This window comes from Amphibalanus amphitrite, unplaced genomic scaffold, assembly GCF_019059575.1.
Source record: "Amphibalanus amphitrite isolate SeventyFive unplaced genomic scaffold, NRLGWU_Aamphi_draft 000636F_arrow, whole genome shotgun sequence".
Lineage (NCBI taxonomy): Eukaryota > Metazoa > Arthropoda > Thecostraca > Balanomorpha > Balanidae > Amphibalanus > Amphibalanus amphitrite.
Genome location: NW_024882130.1, coordinates 26,449 through 40,449, shown reverse-complemented (window position 1 = coordinate 40,449; position 14,001 = coordinate 26,449). Strand labels below are relative to the sequence as shown.

Sequence of the window (14,001 nt, the reverse complement as noted above, 5' to 3'; positions counted from 1 at the left end):
ATGCGGCGCAGTCGGTCCAGTCAGGACAATTACGTAACCGACACTTGCAGTGCGCGGTGCAACGGCCGACGCACCGGCCGAGCAACACGCCGTTACAACATTCAGTCGACATGCTGGCGGTCGCCCAACGTAGGACAGACTGCGCTGACATTCACATTCCACAATCACGATTTTGAGGTAGTTGGTTGGAAAATGGGATGCTACGACATGCCAGCAATCATCATGTTCCCAACTAGGACTTCCAAGACAGAACTGGGCGGAAAAGACGACTCAATTGGATCTACTATGTCAACTCTAACTGGGTCAACACTCAACTGGTGTGTAAAGGGATCGGAGCAGGTTTGACAAAACAGTGTTTCATGCATCTGCAGAGAAAGTGAATTTCACTTTTAATGCGTCTAAGCAAACATCTTATACGGGGAGCATTGTCCACTCATTTCATCCACCTCGTAAATATCTTTGTACATTACATGCCGGAGCGGACACCAGCATTTTCGTTACGACACTAACTAGACTGACACCATGACAAACAACATGAGTCCCGGAGACAAGTAGGAAGTCAACCAACCGTCGATCAAACAAGCAAAATAAGCCAGGAAGTGGAAGGACTCCAATGCAGGGACGTTACAACAGTCGGGGTAGCGACCCGACCGCCAGAAAAGCAACCAACAAAGGATATCTACAAGGGACAAACTCCAGACTAAACAGAAGCAAACAACACACATTGAGAACACGAACCTGCCCCTTGTGCTAGGCCCTCATCGCCTCTGCAGCCTCGTCATACGGTTTGACGACACCACAGTGCACCTAGAAGCGGACACGGGTACGCCGTCAGCAGCGCCGCTCTGGTGGCCCCAAAAGATACTACTACTTTTGATCCTCCACCAGCAGATGGGATGCAGTGAGGGCAAAACGAGCTTTCTGTAGATGCGTCCGCGTCTATGCAAGGATAAATCCGTTTATGCCACACCCTGATAGCGAACAACTTCCGCTGGTTATCCCGGAAAGTGATGCTAGTGAATGGCTGGGATAAAAACAAACAAAACACCTGACCACGGGCAGCTAGCCTACAGGCAGTCGCTAGCAGGACATTGCGGTAAAAGTCACAACCATACACGCGGTCCCCACCCATTTGTTCGGCGCCAGATGGTGCATCAACCAGCGGAGACACCTTTTCTACAACCGTATTTAATCAAATAATAAATGATATTGCAACATCCAGCATGGAGAAGTCAGTTAACTATACCAAACCAATCGTCAAAGACTCAGTCGAGCCCCCGCCGCCCCACACCCTCCTTGTCGTTAGCTCCCTCCAGTTGTGCGAGCACGTACCTTGGGTTTTTCGACGGTGACCAGCCGAAACTCGTAGACAAACGTGAGCAGGAAGACGGAGAAGAGCAGTCCGACGGCCCACTCGGAGGCCGTGCTGCACACGTGGTACTCCCAGCCGTGGCTCGGCATGCCCCACTCGCTGTCCGGTATCTCTGCAGGGAAGGTGGGGTAAGGTAAGGTAAGGTTGGGTAAGGTCAGGGGTGTCGTTTTCCGAAAATGATTGGTAGTGCCCAAAGGCGGCGGCTGGCCATGTATGACGGGGCTTACAAGGTACGGTACCCCCAAATCTGCCTTTCTCATCGGATTTCGGCCACTTATTTTTCGCCCTGGTCATTGACAAGACTAACCGAAATCTAAAAAAAAAAAAACTTTGGAAATCTGGGTCCACACCGGACGCCATGCACAAAACGTGCAGTTATATAGGCAATAGTGTCGGAGGAATGCACGCCATTCTGAAAGAGGCCCACATCGACTTAAAGGTAGTGTGCCAGCTTTCTTGGATCGTATGGAGTTAATGGCCCAGATAAGGAGAACCGGATTTTTAGAACTTATCCATATCTTCAAAACTCATGGAAACGTCTTAAATTCTTCAAATTTTGAGTACCCCAGTGCGAAATTCGCCCCGACGGGTTGTCGGTCGTACCCCAACCACATTTCACACCACTATGAACAATAAATGCACACACTGAAACAGGGGCGGTCGCAGACTTGGAGTTTGGGGGGGGCCAACTTGTCAAAGGGGCCCCTGCGCTGACCCGGGGGGCCCGGTGCTAGCTTAAAGGGGCCCACGGACGTAGTGCACGGGTGCAGAAATCCAGGCCATGGCCGATGAAGCGGGGGGGGGGGGGGGCTAGTGAGCGGCACCCGAGAGGAGGCTCATTGCGAAATGCGAGCTTTGAGGGCGTACCATGTCGAAAAGGTACCGATAAGTGCATTTTGAAACATTGATATTGTCAATAATTCACGCAACTGTGAATGGACTACCGCAAAAGTAAAGGCGGCGCGGCTAACTTTGCCATTTTCTAAGATAATCGTGCTAGAACTTTTGACAGTGGGTCATCGGTATCTGTTCACTGTTCAATCACATGTGTTCCGTTTCATCTTTTTTTTTTTTACTTGAGCACAAATGTAAGTTTTGAAGGCCATTACAGTAGCCAATACTTCGGAAGATGGATAGTGGGCAAAATATCCTAAATTTGTCGTGCTGCATGGAAAGTAGTGTTGCTGAGAAAAGGGGGTTTTGTTCCAGATTACTGTGGATGCAGAATACATTGTCTGCACCCACTGCAGAATTATTGTTGGTGCAACTGCGCCCACTGCACCCATGGTTCCTACACTTATGGGCCCATCGATAGCGCTTCGGCGATACCTATCGCCTAGAGGCTGCAATGGAGCCCTTAGAGTACGGTGTCAGACCCCCAGAGGCCGGCGTTGGACCCAAGGGTCAGCGAAGGGCCTGAAAGGCCCCGGTAGGGCCCCAGAGGCTGATGTGGGCCTTCAGAGGCAAGTGCGTGACGCCCAAAGGTAAGGCTTGAGCCCCCCCCCCAGAGAACATAATAGGGCCATCAAAGGCCGGTGTGGGACCTTTAGAGGCTGGTTTGGGCCCATAGGGGCCAGTTTAGGGCCATCAGAGACCAGTACAGGGCCTGCAAAGGGCAGTTTGAGACCATCAGAGACCGAATTGGGCACTCAAAGGCTAATGTGGGTCCTTACAGGCCAGCATGGAGCCCTCAGAGGTTACCGTGGGCAGGGCTGCGGAGTCGATGGATTTTCGGCGACTCCGACTCCGACTCCGACTCCGGCTTTCAAAAACCAGCTCCGACTCCGACTCCGACTCCGGGCAGAATTGTCGACTCCGACCGACTCCAACTCCCGACTCCGACTCCGCAGACCTAGCAGGGCTGCGGAGTCGACAGATTTTCGGTGACTCCGACTCCGACTCCGGCTCGGGTTTCTAAAATCGACTCCGACTCCGACTCCGACTCCGGTCACAACTGTCGACTCCGACCGACTCCGACTCCGACTCCGACTCCAACTCCGCAGCCCTGACCGTGGGGCTCTAAAAGACCGACATGGGCCGGCGTTGGACCCCAGAGGCCAGTAGAGGGCCGTCAAAGGCCAAGATGGGCCCTCAGAGACCGATGCGGGCCCTTAGAGGCCGGCATCGGGTCTTCAGAATCCAGTGTGGGGGGCCCTCAGAGGCTAATGTGAGCCATTACAGGCCAGCATGGGGCCCTCAAAGGTCAGAATAGGACCCTAAAAGACCGGCATGGGCCGGTGTTGGACCCCAGAGGCCAGCGGAGGGTCCTCAAAGGCCAAGATGGGCCCTCAGACGCCGATGCGGGCCCTGAGCGACCGGCATCGGGTCTTCAGAAGCCCGTGCGGGCCCTCAGAGACTAAGGTGGGTCCTTACAGGCCAGTACGGGCCCTCAGAGGTCAGTGTGGGGCCCTAAAAGACCGGCATGGGCCGGCGTTGGACCCCAGAGGCCAACAGAAGGCCCTCAAAGTCCAAGATGGGCCCTCATAAGCCGATGCTGACCCTTAGAGGCCGGCATCGGGTCTTATGAATCCAGGGGGCCTCAAAGGCTAATGTGAGCCCTTACAGGCCAGCATGGGGCCCTCAAAGGTCAGAATGGGACCCTAAAAGACTGGCATTGGCCGGTGTTGGACCCCAGAGGCCAGCAGAGGGCCCTCAAAAGCCAAGATGGGCCCTCAGAGGATGATGCGGGCCCTTAGATGCCGGCATCGGGTCTTCAGAATACAGTGCGGGGCCCACAAAGGCTAATGTGTGTCCTTACAGACCAGCATGGGGCCCTCAGAGGTCAGTGTGGGGCCCTAAAAGACCGGCATGGGCCGGCGTTGAACCCCAGAGGCCAGCGGAGGGCCCTCAAAGGCTAAGATGGGCCCTCAGACGCTGATGCGGGCCCTGAGCGGCCGGCATTGGGTCTTCAGAATCCAGTGCGGGGGCCCTCAGAGGCTAATGTGGGTCCTTACAGGCCAGCATGGGGCCCTCAGAGGTCAGTGTGGGGCCCTAAAAGGCCGGCATGGGCCGGCGTTGGACACCAGAGACCAGCCGCGGAGGGCCCTCAAAGGCCAAGATGGGCCCCCAGAGGCCGATGCGGGCTCTTAGAGGCCGGCATCGTGTCTTCAGAATCCAGTGCGGGGGCCCTCAGAGGCTAATGTTGGTCCTTACAGGCCAGCCAGCATGGGGTCCTCAGAGGTCAGTGTGGGGCCCTAAAAGGCCGGCACGGGCCGGCGTTGGACATCAGAAACCAGCGGAGGGCCCTCAAAGGCCAAGATGGGCCCCCAGAGGCCGATGCGGGCTCTTAGAGGCCGGCATCGGGTCTTCAGAATTCAGTGCGGGGCCCTCAGAGACACTTAAAGTCTAGTCTTGGGACTCGGAGACAGAAATGAGGCCACCAGCAGGCGCGGATACAAGGGGGGGGGGGCATGGGGGCCATGGCCCCCCCCTTGGCCGATTTTTTTCAAAAATAAAATAAAAAGTTAAAAAGCTGAAAAGGGGGCCTCCTGAAAATAAAGTGGCCGAAATCCGATGAGTTTTTTTTTAACCTACCCACTTAGTTATTTCTTAGAAGACTGGCTGAGAAGACTTCTTTGTTAGAAGATTGGTAAAGCTTTTCATAACTTGGAGGTCTCTTATACTCACAGAGATGCCCACTTTTACAGGGCCTCCTAACCTGCACAGAGGGCCTCCAAGCCTGTACAGATGTCCTAACAAACACAAAATCTCTTAGCCTACACAGAGGCCTCCACTCGCATCCGAACAAAGGGCCTCCTAGCCAACACAGAGGGCCTCCTAACTCACACAGAAGGTCTCCTATTCTGCACAGAGGGACTCCAAGCCTGCACAGATATCCTCTTCGCCAACACAGGACCTCTTAATCTCCACAGAGGGCCTCCACTCGCATCCACACAAAGGGTCTCCAAGTCTGTACTGAGGGCCTGCGCTCGCATCTGCACAGAGGGCCTCCTAGCTATCACAGAGGGCTTCCTAGTTCACATACAAGGCCTCCTAGCAGGGGCGGATCCAGGGGGGGGGCGATAGGGACTATAGCGTCCCCCCGGGCGACTTTCTCATTTTCTTTTTTTTTGCAAAAAAAGCATGATAGGGGGCCCCCAAAAATAAAGTGGACGAAATCCAGGCTTAAACTTTTGGGGGTAGGTAGGGCCCCCATCGATGGGGGGCCCCCGATTCGGAATAGCCCCTCCCTTGGCAAAATGCTGGATCCGCCCCTGGCCACCAGAGGCCGGTGTGAGGCTCTCAGACGCCGGTTGGGCCCTTGAGGCCGGTGTAGGGGCCCTCAAAGGCCAGTGGAGGGCCCTCAGAGGTCAATGTGGGTCCTCAGCGGTCAATGTGGACGCTTGACCGCCACTGAAGGGCCCTCAGAGGTCAGTGTAGGACCCTCAAAGACTGGTATGGGAGCTGTTACTAGCTGGCGTGGGTTTCTCGAGCCTCGTGACAATCGAATACGGGCCAGGGCCCCATACGGCCATGGGGGCCCATCGGTTGTTTGGGGGGGGCCAAATGATATGATGGCCCCCCCTGATTTGGCTTTGGGGGGGGGCCATGGCCCTGATGGCCCCCCCCCCTGCGACCGCCACTGCACTGAAATCGCTATTACCGATATGCTCATCCAATCAAGTTTCGATAAACCCGTTCATCATCATCTCCTGCGGTTTCGAACACGCCTGTTAGGTGGCTTCTGATGCTCGTCGAGGTCGGAATTTCCAAATACGCGTGGTGCGTCGGGCCGCGCGCTCTGACTTTGGCCAAGAAAAATGCGTCAGCTGATCATTGTCATTTCTGCCACTTGCGTGTGGTGAAATGGGGTCATAACTTATAAGACGGCTTTTTCATATCAATTATTTTACATAAAATCATAATTCAAACCATAAATAATGTTCGACAGCCAAATAAAAGAAACAATACCAATACGGGCTTACAGTTTAAGGCTCGTCATTGTGTTGTCTACGATTAGACAGCTGATAACTCATTCCCGTACGTCGTATGGTCGTAACACTATAATGACCTTCGCTTATTGTCACAAGTGCGCCGCATTCGCGATTGCTGCCCGACGCCTGTTTGCAGGTGAGCCCACTACAGTTGTTATACATATCTAAAAACCGAAAAACTTTTAGGCGAAAAAGGCAATATTCCAGGCCCATTTTTGATTTTTTTTTGCGATATTAGGTAAAAACAGAAGCTTCTTATCCTAGGAAAAATAAAATGGGAAATCTTTCAAAGGTGGCACACTACCTTTAAAAGGACGGCTGTGCTGAAAGGGGACAGGAACAGCTTTGAGGGCCCAAGCCGACTAAAAAAGACGGCTGCGGGGCCAGGAACGGTTTTGAAGACCCACGCCAATTGAAGGGTTCGACAACTAACGAGGACTGGAAACACAACGATAGTTAGAAAGACCTGCTTGCCAAAATAAAAGGATGACAGTACGAGGGGCGTTCAGAAAGCTACGGGCCCGACCATGAAGGAGCAGAGAGATACAGCATCGACTCATTAGACCAAAAAGTTCATTTATTCAAATAAACACCGTTAAGACAAACACATTTCGCGCAGCGCTTCGCGAGAGCCCTCAAGGCCTCCATAACCAAGTGGGTTTTGGACCCATCCTGCACGTCCAAGACGGCTGATTTCGTCTCCCTGCTGTTAGCGAGGTTGCCGCTGCTAATTTTCTTATGTTGGGGAAGAGGTGGCAACCACTAACCAGAGCGTGCACAGGGGCGGATCCAAGGGGGGGGGGTCACATGGGTCATGGCCCCCCCCTTGAGGCCCGGGGGCCCAAAGACCTGCCAGGGGCACCACCGGCCTATCAGGGGTATCACAGTCCTGACAGGGGCACCACAGGACCGCCAAGGGCACCACAGGCCTAGCAGGGACACCACGGGCCTGGTGCCCCTGGGCCCTGACAGGACTGTAACGCCCCTGACAAGCCTGAAGTGTCCCCGGCAGGCACGTGGTGCCCCTGACAGGCCTAGGGCGCCCCTGCAAGGCCGGTGGTGCCCCTGGCAGGCCTGTGGTGTCCATGGCAGGCCTGTGGTGCCCTTGCTAGGCCTCTGGTGCCCCTGACAGGCTTGTAATGCCCCTGGAAGGACTGTGGTGCCCCTGGGCCCTGACAAGCCTGAGGTGCCCCTGACAGGCCAGTGGTGCCCTTGCTAGGCCTGTGGTGCCCCTGGCAGGCCTCTGGTGCCCCTGACAGGCTTGCGGTGCCCTTGGAAGGACTGTGGTGTCCCTGGGCCCTGACAAGCCTGAGGTGCCCCTGACAGGCCCGTGGTTCCCTTGTTGGGCCTGTGGTGCCCCTGGCAGGCCTCTGGTGCCCTTGCTAGGCCGCTGGTGCCCCTGGCAGACCTCTGGTGCCCTTGCTAGGCCGCTGGTACCCCTACGCCCGGAGAGGACTGGTGCCCCTGAAAAGTCTGAAGTGCCCCTCGGCAGACCCGTGGTGACCCTGACAGGCCCAAGGTGCCCCTGCGAGGCCGGTGGTGCCCCTAGCAGACCTCTGGTGCCCCTGGCAGGTCTGTGGTGCCCCTGGCAGGTCTGTGGCGCCCCTGGCAGACCTGTGTTGACTGGTGCCCCTGCTAGGTCGCTGGTGCCCCTCACAGACCTGTGGTGCCCCTGGGCCTTGATAAGCTTGAGATGCCTGGCTATGACAGGCGGCTCGTGGTGCCCCTGATAGACCAGTGGTGCCCTTGCTAGGCCTGCAGTGCCCCTGGCAGGCCTCTGGTGCCCCTGCTACCCCTGCGCCCGGAGAGGACTATGGTGCCCCTGCAAAGCCTGAAGTGCCTCTCGACAGGCCCGTGGTGCCCCTGTGCCTTGACAGGCCCAAGTTACCCCTGCGAGGTCGGTGGTGCTCCTGGCAGGTTTCTGGTGCCCCTGGCAGGCCTCTGGTGCCCCTGGCAGGCCTGTGGTGCCCCTGGAAGGACTGTGGTGCCCCTGCCCCTAGGGGTGCTCATTGGCCCAACAGGCCCGTTGTGCCCCTGACAGGCCTGTCGTGTATACTTGCTAGACCTGCGGTGCCCCTGCTTCCTGGCAGGACTGTGGTGCCCCTGGCGGGCCTGTGGCGCCCCTACAAGGCCGTAGGTGCCCCTGGCAGGTTTGTGGTGTCCCTGGAAGGACTTTGGTGCCCCTGACAAGCCTGAAGTGTCAAGGACAGACCCTTTAGACGCCAGGGTCAAGTTCGTCGGACTGACAACGATTTGCTTACCTGATAACGTTCCTGGTAAGTACTCATTACTCAGCGTCCACAACATATATACACATAGCACATTCATATATACTTGCTTACAATTGGTAAATGTGGTTGTGGCTAAGAGTTAAGATACTAACTAAAAAAAATTAAAAGAAAAAAAAAACTGAAAATGGGGGCACCACCAAAATGAAGTGGACGAAATCCGTTGAGTTTTTAATTTTGGGTATAGGTAGGGGCACCACTTCGATTCATGACCCTCCCCTTGGAGTTTTCCTGGATCCGCCCCTGAGCGTGCAAGGTTCGGAGAGAAAAAAGTGGATGCGACAACAACTCGAAGCTCATCGCTTCACTGTTCGTCATCCCGCCCATGTAAGCAGGTGCGTGATCGCGGATCAGGTGCACACTTTACGTCAGCTTCCCTATAGCCTCTCCTCGATGTTTATCGAATGGACGCACATCATCAATTGTGTGCCCCTGTTTTGGAAAGTTGACGAGCGGAGGGGGGTCGCATCGACCCCTCCCCCCTGCCAGGCCGTGTTATGAAAAATTCCCAGGGCGATGGTTAACGCTTGGTGCCTTTTCTGCACTAACTACTATGAAACGAATCACTGCTCTCTTCTGGGCGTCGCCCATCCTATCCGAAATGGCGAACTATGCTACGAATAGAAGCCCGAATCAATCACAGAAGAGAATTAATGGCCACTTACTTAATTTGCGTAAGTGGACATCCCAATAACACATCATTTAACACACCGCCTTGCAGGCCAAAATTCCAACTCCTTCATTGTTCGGCCCGAAACTTTTTGAACGCCCCTCGTAGTTACGAGCTTCAGTTTTCGGGGTCTGATGCGGTAATGACCTGGCGTTGAACCCTGGGGAATCAGGCTGCATCACCCACTCAAATCATTATACCTATTGCCTAATCTGGAGCACCGCGGCACCTTCCGAAGTCGGTGTAGGGCCTCCAGCGGCTGGTGTGGAGACGGATCGGGGTCTATTAGGGGCGGTCGCGTGGTATGCGGGACTCAGAGGCAGTTATGGACCTCTATAACCAATTGCGTTTTCGAGCCTCTTAAAATCCATTAAGGACCGGAGTCCTAGACACGTGAAACCTCATTGTCAGCTACATGCACCTACTGTGGCTAGAACCTTATTTATGTACTTGCATTTGTGCTTATTTAATATTTGCTTATCTGTTTATTTTGATTTTTATCAACTGATAAGTGATTAAAGATTGGTAGGGCTCAGCGAACATTGGTAGGGCCCAAATAAACATTGGTAAGGCTTGGGCCCTACCAGGCCTATACAAAACGACGCCCCTGACTATTGTGAAACTTGGTAGGTAGGTATAGGTAGGTAGGTACCACATAACTTGAAATTACTTGACGTAATGACAAGATGTGGAAAGTGAAAATGATACCTAGGTATTGATGGAAATTTATGGACTTAGGTACGCTACAAGAAGATTGAATTGGTCAACCAATCCAAATTCAATCTACTTGTGGAGTAAGTCTATAGATTTTCATCAATAGTTACCACTTACCATTGAAGTTACTTGCTATCATGTTGATTTTATACATAAGAACCTCATTCATTTTATTTATATGACATGTTTGAATGCAATTTTCTCAATAAGTGAAAAAAAAATGTTGGTAGTGCTCAACAACACATTGGTAGTGCTCAGCTGAACATTGGTAGTGCTCGGGCACTCCCAGGCCTATACAAAACGACGCCCCTGGGTAAGGTAAAGTTGGGTAAAGTAAGGTTGGGTAAGGTAAGGTTGGGTAAGGTAAGGTGGTCAGGTAAGGTGGTCAGGTGGTAAGGTTAAGTGGTAAGGTAAGTAAGGTGGTAAAGTAAGGACTAAGGGAAGGTGGCAAGAGGAGGGTAGTCATTACCTATACTCCGTTACAGTAACTACGTGGGGTGAATGAAAAGTTTTGAGCCTAACACAGTTACAGGTGACGCAGGTTAATGAAAATTTGGTCACACATTTTGCCACTATTTTTAGGTGTGTACACCAAGTTTTGAAGTCCTAGTCCTTTCCGTTTCGTTTTTAGAGCCCGTTAAAGTGAAGAAGATTACGCGTTCGGTGAAAAGGAAGAAAATCGAGAACCGAGCTTTTATAAAGTATTGCGATTCCAAAGCCAGGCCTTCATCTGAAATTAAAAAGGACCTCAAATTAAACTTATTGGTTGTGGCCCATCATACGACACTGTTAAGGTTTCAGAGCTGCTAATTTCAAGCAGGGCAGGAACAGCGTCCAAAATGAACAAATATCAAAAACGCCCTAGAATGTGACAAAATCCGAAAACATTGACCCTGCTCTTGGGGTGTGGATGCTAGATCCAAGACTGTGAGCTCATCAGATAGCGGTAAGAATGGACATCTCCCAGGAGCAAGCTGGCGACATTCTTACCAATGGGCATGACTTGAGAAAGGTCTCTGCTCATTGGGCCTCTCGGCTTTTTGCTGCAGAGCACGGCGAGAGATGTGTAATGACATCTGGCGCTAGTTGAAGCAGATTCTGAGAATTCAAAGTCACTTTTCGCTACCGATGATAAACTGTGGGTGTTTCACTTCAATCCAGCATGGGAAGAACAGTGGAGTCAGTGAAAGAACGTCTCTACTCTAATCTGAAAAAATAAATGTCAGAGTCACAACAAAGAGGAAACTGTTCCGTAATTGGGAAAATAAATGAGGTGTCTTGCAAGTGCACTTCTTTTCAAAGGGTCTTACTGTAATTGGGCGTTACTAGGATGACCCACTGATGCACTTATGTTAGAAAATCAGGAAGATCAGAAGGGCAATGCTGACAAAATTGCTCGTGTTTCACCAGGACAATAAATCGGGGTATTTTTCACTGGTTGCAATGTTAACAATCAATTACTGAGCCTTCCAATGTATCCCAAATTGAATCTCTTAACCAGCATTGACATCCTTAGGGTGTCTATTTCTTTCTAAGCCTAAAGAAAAAACTGACTGGATGACGCTTCACAAAAAATAATGACGTCATTGACACCGCGAGCACTTATCCAAAATAGCATGATTCAAGGCGCTAAAAAAGTGAGGAAAAAAGTGTTAGGACTTCACAATTTGGTGTCCACCCATATCAATAGTGGCAAAATATGTGACCAAAGTTTCATTAATCTGCGTCTCCTGTAACTATGTTAGGCTCAAAACTTTTCATTCACCCTACGTATATCTACCATCACATACCGTTACACTGTTGCCTCAGGACCGTCACATATCGTATTACCGATCATATCGTCACGCCAGTGTAACATTAGCGCCACAGAACTCTTACGTCACGTCCATATCACACTATACATACATCCATCAAACGGATAATTATCACACAGACACAACCACCACTATCGCCAGAACCAGATACAAAAAGCGTCCCTAACAGGGCATCATCAGCATAACCATAAACAATGGAACAAGGCGTGCATTCATTGTTAGCGTCTTGAGTAACAAAGACGCTCTGTCTTGGACGGGCAAAGCAAATACATACCGTAACAAATACCATAAGCATCGAACGTCTTACTGCCAGAAGAGCCTGATCTATCTGAGACACATTGAAGCAGCTGGGCATGTCAACCATCACTCATCTACAACGCATCACGCTATCTGACATCTTTCCGACTGACATCTCTCCGCGCCGCGCCGTTGCACCCACCTGACGCGTTGCACGCCTTGATTGAGTTGGTGAGTCGGTGGCTGAACTCGGCCGGCGTGGCTGCGGCGCACACCCAGCCGCTGATAAAGAGCACCGAGCATAGCACGGCTATGAGCAGGCGCACCCAGGTCAGCCACGGACGCGTCATGTCCGGCCGCGTACGGTACGTGATCGGCACCTGGGGAATGGTTAGAAATACATCAGAGAAGGTTCTGACCATACTAGCACAGCTCAGCATGGCTCAAGCAAATCAATTTGTGACAGAACAGCTCAACCAGCTCAGTATAGCGCTCTTCCCTCAGATACTGGCACAAATTGGGCTCTGCTATGACTTTGGGCAACTGATAAAGATTCTAGCGTAGATCCTGGTTAAACAATTACCAGCACTTAGCATCAATTAATCCGGTGAATAACTCAAGCTAGATCTTCAAAACAGGATAAGAAGACGGCGTTACTGTACCTCATTACCCACATCCAGGTTATCTCCGAAGGCACACAGTCCTGACGCCCAGTTCCTCCTATCACAAGTCAGAGCTACACTATCGGCTCGCCATTGCTTAATTCCATCGCTCACATCCCTCCCGACACCAGCTTTATCTCCACTCACCTGGATCCAGCAGTAGAACACGCCGAGGAAGAAGGCCAGCATGGCGCCCAGCAGGTGCATGCCCAGCGCGTTGGTCACCTGGAAGTTGCCCACGATGCTGATACCCACAGCGCCGCTCATGCCACACACGGCGCCGGCCACGTTCAGCCAGCGCTCCCAGCGGGCGCGCATGTGACCACAGCTGTAGTAGTCCTCCACCAGGCTGTACCGCACGTACACAGTGAGGCCCACTGAAAACGGGAGAAATGGTGAGATTCAATGCAACGGGACGAAGACTGAAGAGACCTACTGTAACAAGGCAAGTTGGAGAGGGTAATGAGGCCCACTGCAACATGAAATATTGACTCAGTGCAAAGGGGCAGACGAAGAGACTTGACTGCAGCAGGACAGACGGTGACTGGCATGAACACTAGATGAGACTTGATGTAATGAAGTAATCTATGGGACCCTCTGCAACGGGACGAAGGGCAAAACTATCACAACGACGTACTGGCTCAATGCAAGGCAAACTTCAATAAAACCTCAATTGGATAAGAGCGCGAGTGGGGTGGAAACCAGACATGAAAGAAAGCAGGTGAATGCAGAGAGGTTGCGAATAAGCGAGGGAGGAGAACCATCGTCAAGTGACCGATCAGCAGGTGACCATGCCGTCACTCACGCAGCACTGCCGTCATGTTGAGCATCTGTCCGAATATACAGGACTCTGGCGGACAGGCGCCTCCGTCGCTGATGTAAGGGAAGTCCGGCTTCACGTGGTCCAGTTGGACGGCAATGGTGTATCTGAAGGAGGCAGAGCGGCGGTCAGCAGACAGTTGGTAGGTCAGCACAGAGCACAGTCCGACAATCCGAGCACTGACATTCAGTGGAGCGGTAATGTAGAGAAGGGGTGGCATGAAATGCCTTCTAGCTGACACACAGAAACTGTTAACTGAGGCTGGTGGGAAGACACGGCAACAACTCTCTTCTAAGCTTCAAAGGGGCTAGAAAGTACAATGCTCTATTATTTCAAATTAAAATTAGATAGTGATCAGGAAATTCCATACAAAAATGGATCGAACGCATTATCAATATGTTAAGTGTTGTGACATATTGAGTGGAAAAAAGTTCAAACTAAACGAATCAAAAGTCCATCAGAAATAATACCCTATGCCACCAGTTGTTGA

The 14,001-nt window shown here is 52.2% G+C and overlaps 1 protein-coding gene across 4 annotated transcripts in view; it reads right to left on the bottom strand.

The window, feature by feature from the left end:
• LOC122363706 (DNA damage-regulated autophagy modulator protein 2-like) overlaps positions 1–14,001 on the bottom strand; it is a 35,929-nt gene that overhangs the window by 3,561 nt on the left and 18,367 nt on the right. For 2 of the 4 annotated variants that reach the window (XM_043333250.1, XM_043333249.1), the window contains exons 3-7: positions 13,497–13,618; positions 12,839–13,068; positions 12,232–12,409; positions 1,333–1,484; positions 739–807 (exon numbers count right to left, since the gene is read on the bottom strand). In XM_043333250.1, coding sequence (XP_043189185.1) covers positions 751–807; positions 1,333–1,484; positions 12,232–12,409; positions 12,839–13,068; positions 13,497–13,618 — 739 coding nt within the window. In that variant the 3' untranslated portion in view covers positions 739–750. The remainder of the gene's footprint in view (positions 1–738; positions 808–1,332; positions 1,485–12,231; positions 12,410–12,838; positions 13,069–13,496; positions 13,619–14,001) is intronic. The other 2 variants (XM_043333248.1, XM_043333247.1) reach the window with 1 other exon arrangement.